Source organism: Aricia agestis, chromosome 1 (assembly GCF_905147365.1).
Source record: "Aricia agestis chromosome 1, ilAriAges1.1, whole genome shotgun sequence".
Lineage (NCBI taxonomy): Eukaryota > Metazoa > Arthropoda > Insecta > Lepidoptera > Lycaenidae > Aricia > Aricia agestis.
In genome coordinates this window covers 23,937,830-23,965,804 of record NC_056406.1, presented here as the reverse complement: position 1 = coordinate 23,965,804, position 27,975 = coordinate 23,937,830, and the positions used below count along the sequence as shown (strand labels likewise).

The 27,975-nt window shown below is 36.8% G+C and overlaps 2 protein-coding genes across 4 annotated transcripts; one reads left to right on the top strand and one right to left on the bottom strand.

The window, feature by feature from the left end:
* Window positions 1-179: 179 nt before the first annotated feature.
* LOC121727552 (uricase) lies at window positions 180-19,960 on the top strand. Of its 2 annotated transcripts, XR_006035691.1 has the most exons (7): window positions 180-337; window positions 473-972; window positions 1,053-1,176; window positions 1,265-1,451; window positions 2,307-2,548; window positions 10,470-10,473; window positions 19,948-19,960. XR_006035691.1 is itself a non-coding variant. In XM_042115437.1 (5 exons), exons 1-5 carry the CDS (start codon window positions 315-317, stop codon window positions 2,478-2,480), a joined length of 1,008 nt encoding a protein of 335 aa, XP_041971371.1. In that variant the 5' UTR covers window positions 189-314; the 3' UTR covers window positions 2,481-2,585. The 2 variants fall into 2 exon arrangements, 1 of the variants encoding a protein (XP_041971371.1); XM_042115437.1 differs by lacking the exons at window positions 10,470-10,473; window positions 19,948-19,960 and having other exon boundaries at window positions 189-337; window positions 2,307-2,585.
* On the bottom strand, window positions 4,261-27,934 carry LOC121727562. Of its 2 annotated transcripts, XM_042115453.1 has the most exons (6): window positions 27,823-27,934; window positions 27,359-27,468; window positions 8,749-8,899; window positions 8,108-8,299; window positions 7,677-7,877; window positions 4,261-4,605 (listed from the first exon to the last, which is right to left on the bottom strand). In XM_042115453.1, exons 1-6 carry the CDS (start codon window positions 27,886-27,888, stop codon window positions 4,423-4,425), a joined length of 903 nt encoding a protein of 300 aa, XP_041971387.1. In that variant the 5' UTR covers window positions 27,889-27,934; the 3' UTR covers window positions 4,261-4,422. The 2 variants fall into 2 exon arrangements, with proteins under 2 accessions (XP_041971387.1, XP_041971397.1); XM_042115463.1 differs by lacking the exons at window positions 27,359-27,468; window positions 27,823-27,934 and adding an exon at window positions 17,934-18,073.
* Between the last annotated feature and the right edge of the window lie 41 nt (window positions 27,935-27,975).

The following is a 27,975-nucleotide window of genomic DNA, read 5'->3' as shown; positions in this document are numbered from 1 at the left end:
GTAAAATTAACAAAATCAAAATCAGGTGTGGTCTGTCCGACAAAGATATTAATAATATTAGGGATGCTTCATTAGAAATTGGACGTCCATTGTTTAGATTACTATTATTTATTGGTAAGTCCCGATAAGCGAATTAATATATAAGCGATAGTGTCCATTTTGCGTACTAGGCGCGTGCTCGTCAGTGATACCAGAGGTCGCGGGTCACCGATATAAATGAGCTTTCGTTATGAATTAGCGGCAGTCTCCTCAGTTTAATGGGCCGAAGGCGTTTCTTACACACACTCAAAATAAAGTAAATCCAACTACCCAAAATGCCGTGGACTAGCACTAACAGGTGAATTGTTGTTTATTTTTTTCTTTCTGGTGTAAATTATTAAATATTTTTGTGGTTTTTCATAATATTTTATGTTAAATATTTTATACTGAAATCATTCGCCGTAGATAAACTAATTCATAAAATTAATTTCAGAATTTATGCGAAACCCTCGAATACGAGTTCAGGCGAAGCGGCGAACACGAGCCGAGTGAAGCCGGTGACGACGGCCGCCGCCGACACGGGCGGGCGCTTCGAGCTCAGCGACCATGGGTACGGGAAGAGCTCCGTCAAGCTCCTGCACGTGCACCGCGACGACGAGTACCACTCCATCAGGGAGTTCGAGGTCTCGACGGAGCTGAAGCTGTCGTCGGAGTCCCCGTACGTGGTCGGCGACAACAAGGACGTCGTCGCGACGGATTCGCAGAAGAACACCGTGTACCTGCTCGCCAAGAAGCACGGGGTGAAGACGCCGGAGGAGTTCGGAGCGGTTGTAGTGAATCACTTCCTGTACACGTACAAACAAGTGACGGAGGCGAAGTGCCGGGTGGTGGAGTACCCCTGGGAGAGGTTACAAGCTGGCACGCCCCACAACCACGCGTTTGTGTTCTCGCCGACGGCGACGAGGTGGTGTGAAGTTTCACAAGTGAGGCATGGTGAGTGTCGGCAGATAATTCAGTTAACTGTAAAATTTATAATACCAAATTACGAGATTCTAATAAATATACTTTTGCAGATGCCGTAGTTGTGAAATCTGGATTGAGTGATCTACGCGTACTGAAAACGACACAGTCGGCTTTCGTAGATTTTGTCCAAGACGAGTACACAACGTTGGGTGATGCTCCGGAGAGAATATTTAGGTGTGTATCGATTATTTCAAAATTTTATTTCATCCATGTACCAGTTGGATCTCTTGGATCAGTGAATAAAATAAATGTTGGTTTACAGTACGGTGGTGGAGGCAGAGTGGACGTACGACAACATGAGGACGGCGGATTTCGACAACGCGTGGCTGACGGTGAAGGAGGCGATACTACAGAAGTTTGCGGGACCCCCCGACACGGGGGTCTACTCACCTTCAGTGCAGCACACGCTGTATCAAGCTGAGAAGACTGTTTTAGAAAACGTACCTGAAGTAAGTTTTAATAGTTTTCATAAAAATCCATGTAATATTAGGGGAAACAGTAAACAAACCATAATTTAGGTTGAAGTCCCACTTAAACAAAGTTGCTAAGAGCTTTGATAAAATATCTTTTAAACAAATATTTACAAAAATATTTGTTTAAAAGACCTGACTGGCTATCCAATAGCCATGTTAAAAATATGTTAAATTAAAATCTTTTGAAATATAAAGCTAATTAAATACTATAAGTTTTTGAGCACCAATACAATAATTATCATGAGTTCACTAATTATTGCTTATCAGTTGTTTTCGGTTCGGTGTAAGCTGACAAAGTACAAAAGGACGAATAGGATAAAAGAGTCATGTGTTTTCCCTCTAAAACTTTGACACTTAAGAACTTTGTTCCTCGTAAACAAATCTCCAACACCACAGACTTCTGTTTACCCTCATTTGCATTGATGGAACACTCAATTTGATGGATAAATTAGTTTCTAAGTTTGTTTTGGTGGCGGTACCGATATCTTTGTTTATTGTGTCTATACCGAGCCGGCCGGGTTATCTATCTTCTGGACATAAATCGAGTTGGCTTCCATATTCAGCGCGTGCGGCGATAAATCCCGAACCGACCAATAATTGCTTATTGATAAGGGTCCAACGCAACTATTGGGAATACCTCGCCACTGGAATCTGGTTCGCTCCGGCTCGATATCCGGTCGTAACTAATGTTTAAATAAACCAAGCCATCGACCCTAGAGGCAGACATTAGAGAAGAAGCATTACTTAGCTTTTATTCGACGTTAAGAGAGACAAATTGATTTCTTGACGATTCTGCTGGCAATTTTTACTTACAGCCTCCTTTGTCAACAGATAACCTGGATCAGAATGACGATGCCGAACAAGCACTACCTGAACATCGACGTGTCCAAGTTCCCCGCCAACGTGACGAAGGGCGACCCTCGCCACTACATCTACCAGCCCATAGACAAGCCCGCGGGGCTCATCTACGCGCAGCTCCGCAGAAAACCGAAGAGCCATTTGTAACATCGGCTTTTACCTGTAGTTTTAGATCATAGAATAGACAACAGTGGGGCTTAAATTTAAAAAAAAATGTCCAATAACTTTTTTATAATCAAGTTTTTTTTAATTTTTGTTCAACGCATTGGTATGATTAAGTTTTTGGTATACATTCCACTGTTCATAAATAAGTTAGATACCTAATTTATATTCCTCTCAAACTGTAATAGTTGTAAGCGAATACTCATCACAAGTGCTACCAAATAATTACAAGTAGGTAAAGTATTATAATAGTCAGCCTGGTATGTTCAAATAATATTCTGACTTCATGAAAACCTTTGTTTTTTGTTATTTTGGTTTTTTATAAATATATTTGGACTGTAATTGAGGTTGCTGTAAAATACCTTTTGTAATTTCGGTAAAAGTTAAAATGTATGAAATATAATTTAAGTATAGATTATAGGCGATTTAAATATATTTTATACCTTTTTTTACTTTTTTGTTTTATTATCACACTGATCGATATTTTACACAACGATCGTTATCTAACTTTTAACCCTGGCTTGCCACTAATAGTACCAACTACTTAACTTAGAGTCAAAGTAGCTTGGCTAGCTACTTTGAATCAGAAGATAGAGCATAATCGTTGGGTAGAAAATAAAATAGAAGCTTTAGCTAAAAATATTGATCTATAATGCTAAGTACTCACATACGGTTTTGCTCGATCGAGCAATAACGTCGAGCAAAACCCGCGGCTCGGGATTTCGTCCACACATTCAGCATTCCTCGATAGTTTTATTCTAAATCGATATATTTAATTCCATCGAGCCGGCTCGATGCGAGCCTGCAAGCGGCTCGATGCGAGCCTTCGAGTTGTGAGTTTTTTTGTTTTAATTTGGAGTAAAACTATCGAGCAAAACCGCATGTGAGTACTTAGCATTATATAAAACAACATTTTTAGATTGTTTATAAACGTTTACAAAAATGATCGTAACAGTAACAAACATAACCAAAGCCAAAGAAAAATTATCTTGTTTATGTGAATAATTGGTTAAGTGAGTCCGACGCGCACGTAGGGTTCCGTACCATTATAGAACAAAATTAGGCCAAAAGTTGTTTTTTTTTGTATGGGAGCCCCCTTTATTTTATATTTTATTTTAATATTATTATTAAATATTAAAGTACACATAAAACTAAGGAGTTTGAGAAAAAATCAAGTACCTACCTGTTGCTATTATTGATGTAAAGCAAGAAAGCCAAAAAAATTACGTTTGTTGTATGGGAGCCCCCCTTAACTATTAACTTTATTTTGTTTTTAGTATTTGTTGTTATAGCGGCAACAGAAATACATAATCTGTGAAAATTTCAACTCTCTAGCTATTACCGTTCTTGAGTTACAGCCTGGAGACAGACAGACAGACGGACAGACATCGAAGTCTCAGTAATAGGGTCCCGTTTTTACCCTTTGGGTACGGAACCCTAAAAATTAACAAGGAGGGGTATCGCCAATAAATCTATAATAGCCTCTTATGTTACCCTTGTTTCAAGGACTATCGAGATCGGTAGATAATCGTTTCTATTTTGTATTCATATCAAAGCTGGATATTTTGTACGTTACCATAGCTTCTTTATTTCATAAACTGTATGATCATTGATCACAGTTCACATTAAAATTAGACAAAGTCTATAATATAATCAAAATCCTTTGAGGGGTTTTTCACACTTATTTATTGTATGATTTGTCGCGTTTAAAATATTATGTAGTTAACACGACAACACAAAAGTGAATACTTAATTAAACCAAAAATAATATTAAAACTTTTAATGAAATCACATTACTACTTATTGTCAGTGATCGAAGATTGTGCTTTTTTAAAAGTTTTAAACAATCAAATCTACGAATCTCTTAAAAATATGGAAAATCTTTTCATTTACAAAAATTCTACTTCCACAGTTTAACTGTCAGAACTCAATCCTGCTGTACTTTGCCTTGCTGGTCTTTTTCTTTTTGTGCTGTATCTTGCTGTTCCTTATCCTGTTGTACTGCTTCCTGCTGTTCTTTGTGTTGCTGTGCTTCTTTCGCTGCCTGTTTCATGTCCTGCTTTTTGGTTCCAATGATTTTGTCGGCCAGGGCATACAATTCTTCAACGGTCTGAAAATAAATGAATTACAATTTATTAAAATCTTATAAGTTACCATTTTCATTTACTTGTTGATAGTTTTACCTAGCTTTGTATATAAAGAGACACCTTGCAGATAATTTTATCATAATTTACAGTATTTTGATCACCGACGCGTTGATTATGATTATTATGATTATGACGCGTTGTGCGCCTATTAAAATCTCATTTTAATATAACCTCGATTATTAACCCAATCCTAGTTTTGAACTCGAAATATAAACGTGTAGACTGTAGAGACTAGGGACACACGTACGTCTAGTTAAAATCACGGTTAATCGGACCGGTAGGGTGCAAGGTTAGGGCGCTGCTCGGTTCGTTTAGATTTGTAACAAAGTTTTAACCGGTTTAAACTCGATTTACTGTCAACATACATTACATTCTACATGCTTCTAGTAGGTAATATATAGTAATATAATGAAGAAGTAAAGTTTGTTTTTTTGTTTGTAGGAGGTAATCTCTAAAACTACTGTAAACTTGCAAAAAAAATAACACCGAAAGATGGTGTGTTCCTGAGTGACATAGGCTATATTTTATGTACTTATTAAAAAGTTATTTTCACGTTTTTCGCATGATTTTTTTTCCTGAAATTATGTCCTCCTCAGAATTCCACGCGGGCGAAGCTGCGGGCAAAAGCTAGTGTGACATTTTTATTGAATTTGAGTTAAAGAGTTTAGGGTTGCAAAATTAGATAAAACATAAAATGTTAGAGTCTGCGCTACTTATTTTGAGATTTATTCATGTCTCAGCAGAACATTAATATAAACGTTCATTAAAAGTTAATGAAAATTTGTGAAGATTGAGAATAGTTAGTAATTTGAAATTGCTATACTGTACTCGGTGAAACATGGCGGTAGCGGTCATTGACTCACTGTCAAAAACTTGTTATTTTCTATACGAAGCCACGATTGACAACATCTGACACTCCATTGTCAATCGCGGTGTATATGTCGCAGGCAGATTGTATATTTAGCCGTATTACATTACGGCTAGCCGTTTTAAAAAACGGCGCCGTTTTGTAATGCGGCGTGTCGACGTTTAGCCGGATTGTAATTGCGATACGTTCTTCAATAAGGCGGCCCTCGTTTAGCCGCATCGTACTCCTACGTAAGTTATAGGGTGACCATGATTGCAAAATAAAACAATGCTGCAATGAGTGGCCTATACTTCATTAAATTTTGGTAAGCACTCAGAGAATAAGCAAAAAATTCTGGATTTATTTTTTGGTTTTGGCGGGGGGCTGCGCCCCTTTTGTTTTATAACGGTCGCCAGCTGCTGCCGCAGCACGCTCGCTTCGCTCGCTCGGCTCCCTCTGTGTTGTGGTCTAAGTTCTAACCTAAACTAACCTACTTTTGGACTTTCTAGATTGTGTTTGTTTTTGTTTTGGCGGGGAGCTGCGCCCCCCGAGCCACCCTTTCGCAGGGACTGCACCCCCCCCGTCCCCCCGTTTCGGTATCCGTGGTAAGTAGGCCTTCTGATAAGTCTTTATTAATTAATAAAATAAATAAATTAATAATGAAATGAAATAAAATACTGAAATGTTTTCTCTGCTAACCGAATGTATAATCTTGCCGACCAAGTAATTATTCTGCCGAGTAACTGTTTATTTTGCAGATACATAATAAAACTCGCTGCCAGTTATGTGTTTAAATTGCTGACCGTTGTCATGATTATTTACAGAATACGTGATTTTAATTATTGCTAACCAAATCTTTGTATGCTGACAAAATGATTTATTAGCTGTTATTTCTTGCAAACCAAATTTTTTAACGGCATACGCAATTAATTACTTCTCATATATTAATCTGTGACACGGGCAGCGCCACGAGTGTTAAGAAACGAATTACGAAACTAAAACTGTCAAAAAGGCGACTAGTCTCTAGCCAATGACATAAGAAACACTTCTTATGTCATTGTCTGTAGCCTTATTACATTACGGCTAGCCGTATTGAATGATGTATAGCGCCGAATGCATTCCGGCGGTTTTTTATTCAGCCGCATTCAATCCGGCTAAACGTCGACACGCCGCATTACAAAACGGCGCCTTTTTTTTTTATAACGGCTAGCCGTAATGTAATACGGCTAAATATACAATCATAGATCAAGACTAAAATTTAGTCTTATAATAATATAGTAATACAAATATAGAAAATTACAAGTCAATGACCGATACCGCCATGTTTCGCCGAGTACAGTATATGTATTTTTCTCATTTAACTAAGTATTTTTATAATATTTTTATTCTATTCTTACTTTTAAAAATGTCTTTTTTAAAACTTTGTCGTATTTCCGTCGCAAAATTAAGTACATTTATACCGCTAACTCGAGATCGTTTTTAGTTTCAAACAATCTAAATTCTATAATATCCAACGTTGGCGGTGACTAGACAAAGTCATGTCAGGAAAACATGATAATGACGTATCACGTTTCCATGATACATTATAGCGGAGACTGCACGCGTGTAGAGCTATCATCACCGTCCAAAGGTTAGGGGACTGACACCGCGGCCGGTTACCGCCGGTCCGCCGCGGCCCACGAGCCCTCCGCCAGTAAACACACACGAAAATTTCCTATATCATATAAACCTTGGTTTATGTTATCACTTATCAGTAGAGCCCTTCGGGTAAAGAGTTATGATTAGTTAATTTTTTAGGTATAAGTACGTCTTATAAGTTCGTGTGTTTTGCTAATTTAATAATCTAAGACTGTTTAATAAAGAAACTAATAATAGACTAACAAATAGATTTTACGTAACCGTAACACGTTAGTTAATAATTCAAGACTAATTTTTTTGTTCATGATCAGTGTTTTTTAAATAGCACAAAAAACCAAGCTACGTTTCGTAGCACTACGAGCTTGGTGCTACGCGGGCAATAGAACATCATTCACTGACTCTACCCAACAGACAATATTTTAATGAATAAGAGAAATAAATAACCCTCTTCGAAAGTACATAGATTATAACACCGGCCCTCATAAGTCATATAAAATAGAGGTACAGTTTTTATTATTCGTAAGTTACAATATTATTTTTATCATTTACCGTTAGATTCTTCAAAGTCTTGACGTCATTGGTTTCGTATTTGAGTTGTGAGTACTGCTCGTCGGTGAAGCGGATGCCGTGCTCGATGTCCACCTGCTTCATCAGCTCCAACTCCTCCCGGCACTTGGCCAGCAGCTGCTCCGGGGTCAGCTGCTCCCCGTCATCAGCTGTCGCTACGGACTCCACCTCCTCGTCGATACCCTGTAACGAGTTTTAGGATAGAAGTCCTAAAGTATCGTTAACGTACAAAAGTTGACATACGTTTTGATATTTTTTTTCTGGAAGTTGACCGTTTCCGTCAGAACGCGCATAACAATATTTAGTTTTATTCTAATTCTCGGTTTTCTCGTTGTGAATCATCCCTTTGCTGTTTTCTCAATGTTTTGATGATGAATTACGAGTAATTGTTTATATCTGAAGAAATTATTTACCTGATCAATTTTCTGCGAAGCTTTCAGTTTCCTATAGTATGCATCAGCCCTTTTCTTGGACGCCCTGGCCACTTCCCTATTGACCATCCTCCAGAACACGAACACAGGGTGGTGAAATAGCTCCGGAGGACATTCTTTCAATGGCGTCTTTCCGACTAGGATTAAACGTTTCAGCCGTTCCATTTCATCAAGCTAAAAAAAGGATAAAAAAAGAAACAGATGAAACTCGGTTCTATCGTTTGGTAACGACGACACTAATGAAAGGAGCAAATACCTCTAAAACAGTTGCATACGCCTGTAATTAGCTATTGTGTTAGTTCAAAACAAAATGTATTAGTTTTTAAGTTATTAATGTTGTCACAATATGTTGTTGGTGTATCTTTAAATAAATAAATAAATAAATAAATAAATAGACACTAAGTTCGGGATGCAGACATACATAGTTATAAGGACTGACAGAATAAAAAAGAGAACCTTCACCAAAGATCACTAAGATATAGCACATTTCTTTAACTTTGTTTCAAATAGCCAAAAGAGAGACATTTTATTATTTTGATTAGACTTGATTAATGAATTCATCATTTCGCCAATGTGATTTACGAACCACTGTCTTATGGTTCAAAGAACTGCGCAATACTCACGACTCTGGAAGATATTCTCTTGTGGAGGTTCTCCTCATTGACGGCCCGTATTCTCTCCTCCAGCTCGTTCATATAGGTCTTGTCGGTGAGCCGCACCAGGTTGGAGCCCATGTGCTTCTCCAGCCGCGCCCGGACGTGGGGGTGCGCGAAGCTGGGGGAAAAAGAAGGTTAAAGGAAAATGGAAAAAGAAGTGCAGACATGAGGTGCACAAAGCAAGGGGAAAAGGAGATCAAAAGAAGAAAGTGACACAAAAAAAAATGGAAATTGCTTTAAGGACCGCGCCCATTCACCGAAACAAAGAGATACATGGCCCTAATTTTCATTATAACTTCTAGCTTACGATATAGTTTGAAACACATAATATAATTTTACCGCTTCTGCTGCGTAGTATTCGAAGTCGTTTTGTCGGAACAATTAAATGAATTAGGGCTAGAGACTGTCGCTCGGGTGGATGCCTCCTCCGTAGTAGTTTTGGCGCTGGGACCCTCGTGTCATAGTTGAGACCTTCATTAGGGCGACAGCGGCCTGGCACGGTATGGCACGGCCCCGCTGACACCACATGTACGAGCGCCCCTATAGCGAGCCATACACATTGGCAACTGCTCATGTACCTACTTTTCTGGATCGGAAGATAGTGATACTATTCTCATCTAACTATAGGGAAATTTAACACACCCCTAACTGAAGGATTGCGAAGGAACGTAGACGTGGGAGAGCCATGCTTCGACACGAATGGGCCGGCTCGACCGGAGAAATACTACGTTCTCAAAAGCGGCGTGAAACAGCGCTTGCGCTGTGTTTCGCCGAGTGAGTGAGTTTACCGGAGGCCCAATCACCTACCCTATTCCCTTTCCTACCCTCCCCTATTCCCTCTTAAAAGGCCGGCAACGTACTTGCAGCTCTTCTGATGCTGCGAGTGTCCATGGGCGACGGAAGTTGCTTTCCATCAGGTGACCAGTTTGCTCGTTTGCCCCCTTATTTCATTAAAAAAAAGAACTGAACAATGTCACTTACATTTTATAGCATACATATTATTTACATTCTATACGGACCAGACCTTAGATCATTGGAATAAAGAACTTTGAATTTTATAACACTATCACCTATTTAAATATGACGAAATTCAAATAGATCGTTTTACTTTGGATTAGAGAGCAATATATATATATATATATATATATATATATATGAGGATCGGTGAAGAAAATAATTCTACTAAAAACGGGTTTTCATATCTTTTTCCGTCATTGTTTTGTTGCTTACTTAACTATTGATATAATAAATTGTACTGATCGATACCCTGAGGCCTGAAGTTTTCTTTAGAAAAACTTAGTTAAAACGTTATACGCAGTGGAAATGCTTCTTTATATACCGTGACTCCAACTTTTTGAAGCTCTCATATATGACTCAAGAATCGTTATTCGGCAGTTTTGTACATAAATGGGTACGATATTTTGTCGCCTGAAACATTGTAGTGCAGTTTTTACTTTCATGTTTTAAAAATAATATGTGGGTTTATTCACAAGTAGTGACGATTAGTATGTAAAGCTTGTTAATGCGTACTATAGTATTGTAATAACGAAGGTTTGTCTATGTGTTCGGTAAAACTAATTTTAATCCAAATCGGTATGGAGATATTTTGGGTCCAGTAAATGACAATATAGTTGTTATCTCAGAAAAATATACTGTTTCCGCATGAGAAAAAAAAAGCCGCAAAGAAGTTGCGTGTAACATCTGGTATATTATAAAATACATATTTCGTCCCCACTACTAGCATTGTGTCTACTGTTTGGTTTTTTTCTGAGAATATGTTGTATGAAATATAACATTTTTCTAAGGAATTTCACACTCTGATGCTGATAAATGATTCATGTCACTGGTGTTAACGTCAAGAGATGAAGAATGATTTCAATGGTACGCTCTAAATATAGCCCTACTCTCAAAAGTTTAAAAATATTTACTATAAACACATCATAAATGATGAAAGTTATCTTGGAAGAATCGCTGTAGTTATAAAATTATTACCAAAACATGACATCTCTGTTTTGTTTTAGTTAAACAACAACAACAAGTTAGTTTAGTCTGACATCAAATATTTCTGGTAAATGATTACATCTGTTAAAACTCTGACATTGATTGCGGTATTAAAATCATTTTTATCTTTTATTAGTTAAAACAAAGTTAACCTCCAGATACCTATTGTTTAATTTTTCATCATCAATGTTTTGCACATGATAATTATCGGAATTTCGCATTAAAAATAAGTATTGCAGTTTTTGTTATTGCTATGTGCCAAATATAACTTACACTCGGTCACATGGTGCAGCTCTGTAAGATTTTATTAAGATTGTAAGACTAAGGGCCTGTTTCACCACTTCCTGATATGTGCCGAATAGGCTTTCCACCACTTAACTTGATAGATGAAGTATGGAGAATCTGTTAAAAAAAGCTGTAAATAGCCTATTCGGCACTTTATCAGAAAGTGGTGAAATCCATATAAAATAGGACTGTAAAACTGTAAGATTTTATTAAGGTTTGTATAATAAACAGTCCTAATTGTAAAGATATTATTAAGAAAAATCGGTCAAGTGCGAGTTGGACTCACCCATGAAGGGTTCCGCAGCAGCAATAAGGTTTATTTTTATGAAATTAAAAGGTTTTTGATATTATTTTTATATTTAAGTTGATTTAATGAAAGTTGAATTAAGGTTTACCATTTATGACGTATAAAAAAACTACTTGCTAGATCTCGTTCAAACCAATTTTCGTTAGTAGTTTTTATAGTAATGTACATCATACATTTTTTTAGACTACCCCCTACTTTAGAAATTAGAGGGGGGGGGGGGACACATTTTACCACTTTGGAAGAGTCTCTCTCGAAAACAATTCCGGTTAGAAAAAAAACGGTATAGAAACTCAATATGATTTTTTAAGAGCTATCCATAGATACCCCACACGCATAGGTTAGATGATTTTTTTTTGTTTCAGTTGTACCTATGGGGACCCCTAAAATTTTTAATAATTTTTCCATTTTTGTATCAAAATCTTAATGCGGTTTACAGACTACATCTACTTACCAAGTTTCACTAAAATAGCTCTTATAGTTGCGGAGAAAAGTGGCTGTGACATACGGACGGACAGACAGACAGATAGATATGACCATAAGGGTTCCGTTCTATTGAAAATCGAAACATTTATCACTTATTACATCCTACATCAATTAAAAGGTACTTATCATCCAAGTAGCACGAAAAATTTGTAAATAAAATATAAACAATTTCTAGTTTGGTAAAAAATTTTTGGACAAGTTCTAGTTGGGACCGTAAAAGTTTCAGTTTTTTATATAAATAATAATAAAGATCTCTTAATACCCGCAGAGGACGACAGTTTCATTAATTTAGATTCGCGGTCTCTGAATGGGACATTAAGTCTCGTCCGACGTCCGTGCTGAAGCCTGAATCTCTGTGCCTCTCTCAGCTTGAAAAAAATATTTTTAACGTTACAGTTTCTGATTTAATGAAATTTAAGACAATTTATATTAGCGAACCAATTTGGTAGGTTTTGGTTTTAAAGTAGGTAGTGGTATCGTATTAGTTTATGGAAAGTTTTTAAACGCTAAACAAATTTTGAGAAATTGCGGTGAAAATAGTAATTGTAGAGGTAGATATTTTGTAGGGGCTACAAAACAACATGTGTCGGGACAGTAAATTAAAAAAAAAGTTTGGATAATATGTGTCTTGTGAGTTGTGTGTAAGTTATTACACACAACTCACAAGATCTATAAATATAATAGTTATGTATAAATATAATAGTTATGTAATCAAATAAAATTTCCTTGTATTATCAGACCTCTATCCAATTATAATACCTAAGTAAAACTGAAAATGTTTAGAAAATGAAAAACGGCTTAATGTAGAAAGTTGAAAATACTTTAATTGTTTTTAGAAGTAATCTCCGTTCCTCTCTACACATCGTCGCATTCGATCGAACCACCGAAAAAAACAGTTGGCCCAGTCTTCCTTAGCTTCTCTTCTGTGGCATTTTCGTACGCTTTCATCGCATCTTCAGGGCTCGTAAAGCGAGTACCTCGAATTTTATCTTTATTTCTTGAGAATAAATTAAAGCCGCAGGGCGCCATATAGATGGCGTATGACTCAATATCTCAACACGTGCCATAGTCAAATATTCAACAGTCCGTCTCGCGGAGTGCGCTGAAGCATTGTTGTGGTGAAGGAGTGTCCTGCTTCGAGGGCGCTGCTGTCGAAATTTTTCCAAGACGACAGGCATACAGTGATTGACATACCATTTTGCAGTAACTGTCCTTTCATCTTCTAGCGCAACTGTCGCAAAATTACATTTCCGACCAAAGAATGAGGCAATCATCTTTTTGCCTTGACTTCTTCCTTTCTTTACCTTAGTTGGCCAAACCTCGAAAGGAAACACCCCTTGAGCTGATTGTCTTTTGGTTTCGGGTTCGTAGCAATATATTCAGCTTTCATCACCTGTGAGGTTGTCAAATACAGCATTTGAGTCACCGCCGTTGAACTTATCCAACATTTGGCGACACCAGTCCATGCGAAGGCGTTTCTTGTGTCGATTGAAGTATGGGGAATGCATCTGGTACAAAGCTTCCTGACGCCTAAATGTTCATGTATTATTTTTTTAAATTGACTCATAGCAATGCCTAGGCTTGCCCATATCTGCTGATAGTTCACCCTTTTATCTCCGTCTATCATGCGTCGCACAACACTAATGTTAACTTCAGTAGTCGCTGTTAAAGGACGTCCCGCACGCGGATCATCAATGAGATTGCTACATCCACGTTTAAACTCGTTAAACCAATTGTAAATAGTGACACGAGATGGGGCTTCATTATGAAATGGTAACAGCAGCCTATCAAAGCTTTGTTATTGAGTAAGCCCACAACGAAAGTCATAAAAAATCATTAACTGAAAATTTTCTCGCGTTAAGTTCATTGTCACGTGTAACAAGAGTATTAGATTTGCCGCCAATTCACCAAAACAAACGACAAATAAATGTAATATACCAGATTATGTTACTAAGGAGTTCTAAAATTGTAATTTAAAAAAAGTTTTCATTAGTAATGTTTTTAACTGGCTAGTTCTAAACACTTTCAGTGTAACCCACGTACTTTGTAACAGTGCAGTACTATAACGACTTGCCTAATCTGTCCTCAAACGGCAGGTATCGGTCGGGAGGGTTATTTTATTATCTCGGTTTAACGACCTACGGCCATTATTATTTTTACGATTTGATTACAGGTTAATTAGTACAGTTTGCCTGTCAATCATCTGTTTCGCTTCGAAAAAAAAAATTGGGTATTAATTATTATTTAATAAAAATGTTCATTTTCAAGATTTCAGTGTTCAATGAACGTTAAACTATATTTAAATACCTAAACATTGATATAGTTATTTTAACCCTGGTTAAGTACGGATATACTAAGCAAAAGAGGTAGGACAAGCTTTTTTATTATGAACATACTTTTTTAAGCCCGGCATCCACTACAAGGAGAGTAAATTCCGTGGCAATTTAAAAGTTGGAAATGGGAAAACGTTTGGAGTTGTCTGAACACAGAACAAGAGCACCTTTTACGTTAAAAAGTAGCGATGACTTAAACGGAAATCTTTTGGGAACACACCGCAATAAAATCAGGACCGATTTACACATTTAAGAATTAAGACTGAGTCTGAAAATAAACTATCAGAGAGATTTATAGACGATTAAAGTGTGTAATTTACTAATCACGACTCGAAGAATTTTTGGTTTTCAGCTTCTGGATGGACAGGGTGTTAAGTAATGTTAAGTCTATATAATCCAATACGGTGTGCTCAACAACTATTCCTAATATCAATATCTGTCCCCATTAACACAGGAGCGGCATGACGTCACTTGTGTTACACAAGTGACGTCATGTTACAGAGGTGACGCTGAAGCGAGCACCTCTCGCGACTCCGTCATCCGTGACAACTGACATCCATAACGAAAGTCCAACAGGATACGAAATATTTAAAAGAGAGCATAATATTATATATTTCGATTGTGCAAAATCTGCTGTCAACACCTACCTAATGCGTTACTGTCGCCTGTCACAAGATAAAAAATCACCCTCCGAGTATTTTTGTTAACGCTTTGAAAAAATATATCATATAAATTCCTATAATACAGCCCTGAATCTATCCGTAATTCAGAAGCCACAGAGTTTTCTTATTCGTCCTCCGCTTCGTTTTATTGAATTGTAGAGTAGCTTTAGATATTTTTGATATACATTTTTTGTGTTCCTGTAATAATATAATTTGTACATTTATACTCGATATTAAAGGGCCGACTATAAACCAAAGTTTTACTAGATTTGATAATTTTATTTCGCAATTTATTTATGTAACCTAATAATTTTGTACTGGGCATCGGATTGTTGGTGTTCTACGGTGGAATATAAAAACATACAATATATATTTACCGAATTCCGGTAACAAAATATTTGTGTACAAATACGAGAGTATTTAGAGCTATGGAAACGAATAGATATGTTCAAGTAGTTGAACTCCGCCTAAATAAAGCTGTCGGCAGTAAAACCGAAACTGTGATATTTTTAAAATCCATAAAACATACGTCACGCGCCGGAACGCTTCTTAAATACTCGTTCTATTTAACTGCTACGTAAGTGTACTACGAGGCATAGACATAGATGTAATTGACGAAGCAATTACATGATAGAGTTAAAGCACTTAAAGCATTTTTGTAATACGCGAAATCGTGTCCAATAGTGCGAAGTAAAAGCGTTGTTATATTTATCAGTAATAATTATTACCATGTAATTTGCTCTACTGCTATCAGCTACTCATGGTACTACTCAAGTTGTTCTCCACAAATTATACTTTTTCGATGGTCACTTCAGATTGTTTCGAATGATTTATAAAATTCCAAAACATTAGGAAAATGGGAGCATTAAGTTTGCTTGCACATTTATGACAACACAATATGAAACTTAACTCCTAAGTTTAAGTATATATTGTCCGGTATTAAGAGAATTGCGTTCGATAAAAATATCCACGGCCGAACATAGAACCTTCTCCTTTTTGGAAGTCGGTTAAAAAGCGTTTCGTTTGCTGTATGTCTCCGGTAAGTCTATATTCGTATTGTAGTGACGATGTACCGACAATCAATCCGTCTGCGACACCCAAACTATTCGCAAAATTTTAATGCTCCGAAACGCGGCCAATGTAATTTATAGCTTCAAAATAATGGAAGTTATTAATATCTGTATTAAAATAATATACTTCGTTTCATAATGTTTGGGTTTAAAGATGGATTATACACTTTAAAACGATGTTCTCAACGTTGTTTGTGATCTTATGAAAGTTATAAAACAGAATAAGATTTAAGAGCTTCCTGTTTAAAATAGTTTTTTATTTGCTTTTATCTAATTATTTTATAAAAATGTGTTTAATTTTATGCTTAATATTATTCTTTTAGATAGTTATAATTAAGTATATATTTTATAAATTATAAGCAAAAAAAAACCACAGATTTTAATTTTTAAATATTATCTATCTATATATTAATACGTGAGCCAAAAACTTTGTATCCCTTTTGACGAAAAATGGGGAAACGTAGGTGAATGAAATTTTGCACTGTTATAGTTTATATGGCGAAGGAGTGCATCGAGCTAATATTATTTTGAAATTATGCTTTTATCATACATTTTTTTAACATACAAAATATTACACACACTACAACACACACACTAGGAAAAATGACAGATTTTTGAGTGACAAGCCTATACATACGTATTATACTCTTTTATTTATGGTTGAAGTCTGTTGACAACAAGTTGACAAATTGAAAATGGATTATAGTTTTTTTTATTGAATCGATACTATTAGACAATCCTTACACGGCCAGTCTAAGATCAGCTGAGTCCCCAGAGACAAGAGTTGAAAAAAATATGATAAAGTCAATATTTTTTACAAAATATAGTTAGTAGTCCTAATGTCGTTGAAACTAAGGTCGAATTTCGACCATTGGGCGATCTCTAGTATATTTTATTGCTTTGATATTTTTCACTCACAATAATTCATAAATTAGAATTTGTAGGCTGTAAGCAGCAAGTCTAAATTATTACTGAAATCACTAAATTTACAAAGTTGTAGGTGTGAGTCAGGATTCGTAGGTTTATATGGCCAATATCAAATCAAAGTGTTTACAGTTATGAGAAGCTATGTTCTAGTTAAATCGAGTGAATCATCAACAAACGACTGGAAAATGAATCAGTATTTTGTAATAACGCATGTAATTCGTTCTCAATCAAAAGTCTAGAATCCATAGTAATATTATCGATTTATCATGTAAATTGTAAGGTAATAAATATTAATTAACAATAAGCGAATAATTCTCAGTAAGTAAATAATACGTCTGCTAAGAGGAAATTCTTATCGAAACCTAGAAGCTTATCTCTAATTACCGAGATGCAAAAACAATGGCATTGATTTGGGCAAAATATTTATATTATACAACGGATAAAGTCATGTGAGTTGTGACGCAAAATGCCCGCCCTACTATCGACGAGCACTTTGAACTAGCGCGCCGCACGCCGCGCGCCGCACGCCGCGCGTCCCATACCGCACCTCGCTGTTTACAGTAAACATAATATTATTAGGGCCTGTTTCACCACTTCCTGATAAGTGCTGAATAGGCTATCCACCACATAACTTGACAGATAAAGTATGGAGAATCTGTCAAATGTTGTGGATAGCCTATCCGGCACTTTATCAGTAAGTGGTGAAACAGGCCCTTATATTATTATTGATAAACGCTGACTGCTGTTTCATCGATGCTATAACGTTTCGGCTTTCCATATCACCTAAGTCCTAATTAAACGCGTGCCATTTCCTATCACTACAATAGAGTAAGATTATAGAGGTAATTTGTGAACCAAGAAAAAACCAAATCATTACTTATCCACATAAGTACTTCATGTTCAGAAAAAGGACAATGTACAGTTCTCATGCAACATAACAAAAGTAAACCTATCTAAAATATTTTTGTGTCTTTACTTTGATACTTAATTTGTAGATGATATACTTGAAAATAAGAAAATTATTGATATCAGAATTTAATATTTTGTTAGAGTCAATCTATTTTTATTAATTAAAAAACCCCACCTGATCGTGGACTTGGCTCGTGGGGGGTCCGGCGTGACGACGTCATCGCGATCCCCACTCGAGTGTCGGCGGCCGCGGTCAGCCAGCAGCTCGATGGTGGTCCAGAAACCCTCAGACGCGTTGGAAGTGGCGCGCTGCATCCTCAAGCCCTACTACCGATGCCGAGGCAAGGTACGATGGAGCGAGATTGGATTATGACGCTTGCTCGAATTGGTCGACCGCTGAGGCGTTGGCGCCCTAAGCGGCCCTAAAGCAGTGCCGGCCCTGCTGCATGTTGCCCCGCGCGCGCCCCAAGGTGCAATGACTGCCGCCGGGGGCCCGACTAGCAACGCCAAACACCCCACGTGTCGGCACGCGAACATTAATCTTGTCCCCTAACACCTGACACGCGTGATTCCCTATATTCCAATTAAAATTAAAAGGTTTATATTTTTAATTTAAATGTATAAACAAACGATATATGTGTGATAAAGTTATCTAAGTGATGTTTACACCTTCAAAACTTGATAAGTTTCGCTCTTGAGCTCGCGACTCGCGACTTGAGGAAGTAAGCTCGAAACTTCAATGCCGCACGTGTACAGTAAAGGAGCAAATTCACGCTCCATACAAGTCTAGGCCCTGCAGTGAGGCCTAGAGAATTGATGCTATCGTGAGAAAAATCATTTTGACTTCGTCAGCAAAACTACTAAACTATTTTTAAATTGATGTTATAATTAAACTTCTTTGATGGCGTTGTACACTTTTTTTGGGATTGGTAAAAACGTTAAACTTGCGTCAGGAGTCAGGACACGTGAGCTGATCGAATTCGAATTCGTAACACGTAGGGAGAGTAGACTGCCAGCGTGGTGTGGGAGGGGAAGCGATGTCCTCTTTTTCTTCCGCGCGGGCCGCGGTGAAACTACAGCTGCTTTGTTTGAACTTCCGCCGGAACTTTTACCCGTTTTTTTTTGCTAACCAGCTACGTAGACTTTTGGCCTGAACCTCGTTTATACCCTTTATTATTTTATTACATCGAACAAAGAGCTATAAAACACCCCGCTATACGAGCTAAGGTGCACTAAAAAACTAAAGCTACAAGCAAAGTCAGGCGACCCGCACGAAAGTAGATTAAAAAGTTTAGACTATTAGCGTAATGCAAAGGCCGGGGGATGACCCGGTCGCGGTGGTGGTGCCATCTGGGTCACCCGGTGAAGGAATTAAGATTACGCCAAATTAAGTCTATTTCGTTCCACGTCCTATTTTCAGGGTCTATGCGTTACATAAGGTATATGAAAGGCCTTACTTATCGCTCTTTATTTTTTTGCTAGTAAGAACTGGGTTCTTAGACAACAAGGCTGGTACACACACATTTACCGTATTCGATTTCCTAATGTGGAATTTCGATTTGGAATTCCGTGAAACTAGCGCAAAAGTCCGTTCGTTCGTTTCGTTACTTTGCTGTAAAAAGCAAGTTGAGAATAAATATTATATTATTTAAGCTTGAAGAGAAGAATCTAGACTTTTTGTGGTAACAACTAACAAGTGGCATAGTTTTTGAAATTATTTACCGATGAAAACCTTGAGGCTGCGACGTAGCTGAAGCCTACGAAATTTCGTAGCCTACGTCTACGACTTCGTAGCGTAGTTTCGAACTATTAATATTTTTATAACATAGGTAGGGTATGTTATTCGAATATTCGAATACTCTTTTTATTCGAATATTCGACGATTTTATTATTCGGATATTCGGCAAATTATTTTTCGAATAATTCGAATAGTAAAAATATTTTTTATTTTAGTTTAAAATGCTATCAAACATAAAATTAACATGGAATAAGAACATATTTAAGTTTATTTCAGAAAAATAATATTATTTATGAATATTCTACATCTTTAATGATATAATAATATATAAATCTGTCTGTGTAGTCTAACTAATGAGTATACGACCATTCATCGTCGCCGTTGACTATGTTTCAGACGTTATTTTGCCTAAAGACATGCAAATGAAGATATAAACTCCTTTCAGTCATAGATTTCAGTAGGTATCGTCAGTAATGATCGCCCACGATCTGTATCCATTGACTTCTTTCAAACTTTCTCAAATTTTTTGTCTACCGTGATAACTATACAGTGTGTAACCAAAATAAGTTATAATACTTTAAGGTGTGTACGTGTTCCTTGTAGAGAGTTAGTTGACTGTGAAAGTAGCAGCTCTGAAAGACGAAATTTTTTTGTCACTTTTGTATGGGCAAGGGCCCGAGCGTCACGAGTTTCCCCATACAAAAGTGAAAAACAAATTTTGGTCTTCCAGCGCTGCTACTTTCACGGTGAACTCTCTACAAGGAACACGTCTACACCCTAAAGTATTATCAGTTATTTTTGTTACACCCTGTATATCGCGGGCTTTAACCCATCAATCCCTTAGCGGCACCCGGCTGTCGCATAACGATTGAACTGCGATTCCCACGATTGAGGTATGACGCCAGAAGGGTGTATATGGAACAAACTCCATTTTTAAGAAGGGAATAGATGTAAGTGCAATATTGAGAGTTTTAAAATATGTAGTTAAAATACAAAAGATCATTTTTTATACGCCCTTCTCGCTTGAAGCTCGCGATATGTGATCTATGATTCGACAAGTTGATAAAATTTGCTTTACCGCCGCAGTCCTCGACTAATAATTGAAACATTTAGTACAGTATCAAAAAATGTCAATGGCTCCTTAATATCATGTTATTGGCGTTATCAAACTTCAAGTTACTAAAGTCACCAGCTCTAGGATTGTTTCACCCTCCCCCTGGGCTTTATTGCAATTTTTTTCTTTGTTGTGGTGTTTGTTTTCTAGTGGCCCTTTTTTATAATTTCGAGCCACGTTGACACAGGTGAAGCCGACTAGGTGAACCAGGTAAACATGGATCAAAAATATCAAAAAGACGGGTGAGCTGGCTTAGTAATACTTAGTATTGATGAACAGATATTATTACATCGAATATCATAATTCATATTATTATTAAATTTCAACTGCTGCCTAGCAAAACTAAGCATGAGAAAAGTAAAAGGTGCTACGATCGAAAACGTTTTACACTTTACAGCCTTTCCTTTTATTGCCTAGCTGTAACCTTAAAATATACATTTTTAAAATGTTTAACAATAAAAATTAACTATGTCATTTACAAAGATTGATGTTGATAAAAGTAAAAATAAGGATTGCTTACTTCATAGTATTAACAAAATAGGCTGTACATCGTTGTACGAAGCTTTTTGTTACTTTTATTCAGAATTTTCAGCATTTTTCAAATTTTTTTGAATTATTCGAAAACTTTTGTATAATATTCGAATTATTCGAATAGTAAATTTGTCGAATAATAACATTCCCTAAACATAGGGGTTAAAATCACCAACGATAATACTGTCTGTCAAGAAAGTGAAGAAATTAAAAAGTGGCAACATCGTAGTGTCATCCCTTTCAAATCAATCTAAGAAAAAAGGGATGACACTACGATGCTGCCACTTTTTAATTTCTTCACTTTCTCGACAGACTGTACATTATTACATATTAAAGTGGTTGAAAATAATTAATTAGTTTCTGGAATCATCATTATCATTATCTATTACATGTGGTAACAATTGAAGCTATTGGTTCACATCAGACATAATTGAACAGTCTACAACGATATTGTCGAGGGCAAAAAATAAGCATCTCTCACCGATACAAATTCGTCGCCTTGAATCTATAATCAATTAATTAATGTACACAAATAAACTCACACACACGCACATCACTGAGATAACGAAAAATGTGATGTCATCTGTTTTTTGAGCCAAATGATTACGGTATCCTCAGTATCTAACAGGAAGAAGTAAATGTAATCAAATAATACATTTTATACAAGGCCCATTGTAATTAAAATTATAATTATTCGACCCGAAAAATGTTGTTTTTGTATATACTTACGTTATATCGGTCTTCTCACATAAGCACACAAAATTTTGTCAAAATTAGTCTAGCGTCAGAGGAGTTTGGAGTTTGGCAATAAACGCCGTGAGTCGTGACACCTCGAACTTTATGTATAAAACTAGCTGTTGCCCGTGACTTCGTCCGCGTCAGCAAAATGTGATAACAAAGATAATGAAGAAAAAAAAAGAGAATAAAAATCCCCTTTTTAAGGTTCATTTATAAAAAAGTGAAATAATATATCCTCCTTCTTTTCGCAAGTCGGTTAAAAAGTAGCCTAAGTTATTCCTTACTACATCAGCTGTGTGCCTAAAAAAGTCCCGTCAAAATCGGTCCAGCCATTTCAGAGATTAGCCGGAACAAACAGACAGACCGACAGACAGACAGACATACAGACAAAAATTGTAAAAAATTTTGTTTTGGTGTCTGTACCCTATACACATTCATATGCATTTAGTAAAAAACGGTTCTATTCGTCGTGCCATGGACAATTTTAACACTGTTGGACTTTACTAATGCTTTTAACACCGTTGATCATGATATTCTCCTGCAACTCCTGGTCTCTATGAATTTTTCCCCTACCGTAGTGGGATGGTTCCGGAGCTATTTGAATAACCGTAAACAGCGTGTTGTGGTCGAGGATGACGCCTCTGAGTGGTCAACAGTCAAGGATGGAGTCCCTCAGGGCGGTGTCTTATCACCTTTATTGTTAAGTATCTTTATTAATAACATAATAAAAATAATTATTTTCTCCTGCTCTCACATGTATGCCGATGACCTTTGATGATTTATCTTCACGCACCTGTTAATGACTTGCCATCAGCTATTGCAAGAACTAATGAAGACCTTAAAAGTATCTGCGCTTGGTGTAAGTCTCGTGGACTGGTTATTAATCCTGTCAAATCTCAAACAATTATCATTGGCAGTCCAGGGCTTCTGACAAGGGCTCAAGTTCATAACCTTTGTCCTGTAATGGTTGATGGTAAAATTATTCCATTCTCGCAAACCGTTAAAAACCTTTCATTCATCTTTCATTCATCTTGACTCAACGTTGTCTTGGAACAAGTACATTAGTAAGACCAGGAAAAGAGTTTTTGGTGCGTGGAGTGCGTTGAGAGAATTTTTTGCCGATCCCGACTAAAATCCTGCTTGCAGAATCACTCATATTGCCCATACTCGATTACTCAGACATATGCTTCACAAATATAACGGAAGAGCAGCTAAATAAACTTGAGCGCCTCCAAAACCTCTGCATTAGATTTATTTTCGGTTTGCGAAAGTATGATCACGTTTCCCAATTTCGTGTCAAACTCAAGTGGCTGCCAATCCAACTTCGGCGGAATGCTCATATACTGTCGTGTTTATACAGTATTTTATAAGACCCTAAGACACCACCCTACTTAAAAGAAAGGTTTACATTTTTAGATGACAATGTTAAAACATTTCGAAACACTAATTTGTCACTAATACCACCCACTCGTAATACAAAATTTTATGATTCTTCATTCACAGCTCGTGCTGTCAGTCTGTGGAACAAGTTACCCACATCTTTGAGACGTGCTCAGTCCTCATACGTTTTTAAAAATGGCGTGAAGGAACATTTTTTGTCACAATTAGTCCATATTAACTGATAATTACCTATATTGTATTATTTCTATTTATTATTTGTACCTATGTATTATTTAGTATGTATGTATGTATATTATATATGTATGTATGTATTTGTAATTTACTTATATATTTTAAAAAGTTTACTCTTAAGTCTTAGCTGTCTATGTAGTCACCTACCATCTATTACTACTGTTACTTTACAATAAGGGTTGTCTGGAAGAAATCGTTTATAGCGATAAGGCCGCCTTTTGTACTTTTTACTCTTATAGTTATTAAGTATTGTATGTCATGTTTGTTTTGGTGCAATAAAGTATTTTCATTCATTCATTCATTCATTCATTCATTCTTTCAATATTACAAACAGACACTCCAATTTTATTTATATGTATAGATGTATAGATAATGGCTGACACCAAAATATAGCAAGATATATTTACCAATATAATGAAAGAATTACGTATGATGAGTAACGTGTATAATATTATGAGTAGCGAGTAAACTTGAATTAAAGTCCGTACGATATAAATAAATGAGACGCGTTCTTGCTATAAATAGTGTACATAATTTAAATTTATTGCACCGAGTTATTTTAAATTATCTCGCATACTATAATATTGTATAAGTATAATACTGACATGATACGAGCGTGGACTTTATCCTGGAAGGGAGGTCCCTCGAAGGAATTAAAACTAAGCACACACAAATTTAGCAACGAATAATAAAAAGTTATGTTTTGTTATTATTTGAAACAATAACTTGCCCCTTTTGGATAGGTGACTATTCTCTTTCTCGTATACGACTTCATTTTACGTAAATGTAAACTCGCCTGTATCTCACGAAACCAAAAAAAGCTGAAATCAAAGGTTGCGCCCTGTGGTTGCGCCCGGCCCCAATATACCAAAATAAGAGAAGCATATTTTTATCCTACTATCCTACTAATATTATAAAGGCGAAAGTTTGTTTGGATGTATAGATGTGTGGATGTGTGGATGTGTGGATGTGTGGATGTATAGATGTTTGTTACTCTTTCACGCAAAAACTACGGAACGGATTTTAATGAAACTTTACAATAATATAGCTTATACATCAGAATAACACATAGGCTACAATTTTAACAGACTTTAAAAATGGGGGAGGTGTTATGTTCGTTTTCTTATGTTCAACGATTACTCCGCCGTTTGTGAACCGATTTTCAAAATTTTTCTTTTGGTATGTAGGGTATCATCCCAATTTGGTATTATATTCACAAAAGTGGTGATCTGATGAAGGATCCATAAGTAATCGAGGGAACTCCTCAAAATTTATGGGGAAACATGTGGTGACTTCGGTTTCGTGAGAAGTATTCTAAGCATATGCTACAAACAAGTAAGATTTTGCACCGAGGTATACCTGGTATATCGTGGTTCGGAAGGTGCTGAGAGAACTCCTGATTCTTTATAGAACCAAGTTTGGGAGTTTCGGCGTTGTTTTAAGAACGGAAAGCATATGCTACTATGCAAATTACATTCATCATCATCATCATCACTACCATAATATTATACCATGCATCGTCCCATGATTATGAGCCTTTCCATAGTCTTTTAGATCGAGGCTCGAGTTTGTCAAGCGATAATTTAAAAAAATCTATACTTAATATTATAAACCTGTAGAGTATGTTTGCTTGAATGCGCTAATCTCAGGAACTACAGGTCCGATTTAACAACTTATTTCAGTGTTAGATATCTCATTTATCGAGTAAGGCTATAGGCTATATTATATTATCACGCTAAGACTAATACGACCGAAGAAACTCAGGAAAATGTGGTAAAAACGGGGAAAATATTAGAAAGGGTTTATCTCACGACCTACTGGAGCAATTTTTATAGCAATATTTGGCACTTATATAGAGTAGACCACGTGAAAAGAGTATTTATAGCTATTTTTATTCGAAAATGTACGGTTTCGGGTGAATTTCCTAATTTACGCGGGCGAAGCCGCGCGGGACAACTAGTTAGAAGAATAAAGAAACTGTGTCAAAAACCAAGAGGGCTAAGCGTAAAATGATGTTTGTTCTGCAGCTGCTGACCGTAATGCCCGGGTCCACTATCAATAACTATTTGACTTCAAAGTAGAATTTTAATTTATAGCTCACGTGACCGCGTTATCAGACAGTTATTTATGTTTAATTATTGTACCCAGTTTGACTCGCTGTTGCTATGTACACTCTGTGTCTACAGTCAATATTTGTTTCAACTGACAACAATGAAATTTGCTAGACCGAAACTAAAATAGAAGCAAACAATTGCGCCAAAATTATATCGTATATCGCGCGGTAACCGTACACTTTTTCGCGATAAAGGGTATCCTATGTCCTTTCCCGGGACCCAAAGTATCTCCGTACCAAATTTCAGCAAAATCGGTTCAGCCGTTTGGGGTTGAAAAGGTAACAGACAAACAGAGAAACAGACACATTTTTGCAGTTATAATAATGATAATAATTTATATTTTTTGGTAAGGATACTACCCTTACGACGACGCCAGACACTAAACACTCAGTAGAATAATAAATATCTTTATTTAAGGAAAAAAACTTAGAAAACAAAGAAAGTTAGAATGGAATGTCTGTGTGTGTATATCGCAGCCGACTGGTTTAAATAGCCGTTCAATCAAACAGCTAGCCCTTGGACTGAATAACGCCATTCAATCACACGTCTATTAGATTGAATATTTTAGTCGCTCAAAACGTTCAACACTACAGCTGATTCAAAAGCCGCCGTCTAATTGAAGTAGTTCAGCGCGTACCACTGCGGCGCTAGGTGCGTTTTATTTACAATATGGCGGCAACTAGCAGGTGTTTGTTGGTTTTTATGGTTGTTTTTCGGAAAGAAAGTAGTTAATAAAAGTTACAAGTGTTATTAAAGAGATAAAAGGGGGGCTCGGGGGGTGCAGCCCCGCGCCAAAACAAAAACAAACACAATCCAGAGAGTCCAAAAGTAGATTAGGTTAGAACTGTGACTGTGCTGCGGTAGCAGCCGGCGACCGTCACAAAACACGCCTTAGAATTTTTTATTTTTACTTATTGCATTAAACTTTTGGTCAGCCCTTAAACTTAATCCGAAAATAATCTTTCAATTTAAAAATACAAAAAGTGTTCCTATTCTCCCAAATTACATATTAAACTAATAGTCACCCTAGTTAATTTGCCATTAAACCAGTTGACTAAGCGTCGTCTAGCTGTAGTGTTGAACGCTGTAGTCAACAAGTCGACTAAACGACGTAAAGCCGTGTGATTGAATGGCGTTGTTCAGTCAAATGGCTAGCTGTTTGATTGAACGGCTATTTAAACCAGTCGGCTGCGACATGTACACTGCCGCGACAGTTAGTTGCAGATGTAGTTTGGACGCAATCGACACTAGTGTCGAAGTTTCTGTCGAGTGTCAGTGGCTTCGTGTATAATAATGGCTGCCATACATGCTACGGTCTATCGGAGAGGTCCGTACCTGTGTAGGTTGCCTGCGCAGGTAGACCGGAATGTATGTGGGAATAGACCTGTGCAGTTTTTTGAGCCTGCGCAGGCGACCGGCGCAAAATCGAAAATAATTTCTTTCGAGTGACAGCAGCGCAGGCATAACTGCACAGTAGCTCTACCATGAGTTTAAAGCTATATTATTTATCGATACTCGATACCGACTACGTAAATATTTAGTATGGCGATTTTAGTTCTGCAAGTGACCGCTAGAGGCGCTGAAAATTTGCCATACTAAATATTTACGTAGTCGGTATGGAGTATCGATAAATACTATAGCTTTAAACTCATGGTAGAGCTGCAGGTGACCTCTCCGGTAGACCGTCGCGTATATGGCGTACATTAGCATTAGTATGAATGTCAGCAACTCACGCGTATTGTATAACTTTAGGTTGCCACCAGCGCGGCAGTTCGGGCAGGTGGAACCTTTTCATTTTTCTCCTCCCCATCTCTCCCTCACCGATCTCCGCTTCTCCCTCGACCTTAAACATGTTAGAATTTATTGAAATTCCTAATTAATCGCGCTTTGTATACCTACTACCATTCGTTATATTTCAGGCTGAGACTGCGCCTGTATAATGCCAACATAAGTTATTCGTCCATATGATATCGAATACTTCACTTTAGAAAAATCTATTTGAATAAAAATGAATTTTAAATGTTGTGAGTCTCGCTAAAACTGGAGCTCGAGCGGCTGAACTGATTTGGCTAATTTTAGTCTTGAAATATTCGTGGCAGCCCAGGGAAGGTTTATATTAGAAGGAAAGTGATACAAAGTTCACCGGTTCCTCTAGTAATAATACTTAACAATGATAAAGTCTGCGGATAAAACTAACCTGGATTTTGACGCGCTTGTCTTTTTCATTGTGACTCACAGACTGCAATTTGCTAGCTTCTACCATTTTTTAAAATTCTTAGTTAAGTTTTTACAATTAATTACAAAATAAACGATTAATTTAGATAAAAATACGACTTTTATATAATTTTAC

Excerpts from the sequence above, each read along its gene's own strand:
- LOC121727552 (XM_042115437.1), top strand. The coding sequence starts at position 315 with ATGCCGTGGACTAGCACTAACAG. Across the intron at positions 338-472 it reads CCGTGGACTAGCACTAACAG|AATTTATGCGAAACCCTCGA; the intron begins GTGAATTGTTGT and ends AATTAATTTCAG. Across the intron at positions 1,177-1,264 it reads GCTCCGGAGAGAATATTTAG|TACGGTGGTGGAGGCAGAGT; the intron begins GTGTGTATCGAT and ends GTTGGTTTACAG.
- LOC121727562 (XM_042115453.1), bottom strand. The coding sequence starts at position 27,888 with ATGGTAGAAGCTAGCAAATTGCAGTCTGTGAGTCACAATGAAAAAGAC. Across the intron at positions 8,300-8,748 it reads AGAGAATATCTTCCAGAGTC|CTTGATGAAATGGAACGGCT; the intron begins GTGAGTATTGCG and ends TCCTTTTTTTAG. Across the intron at positions 4,606-7,676 it reads AGACTTTGAAGAATCTAACG|ACCGTTGAAGAATTGTATGC; the intron begins GTAAATGATAAA and ends ATTTATTTTCAG.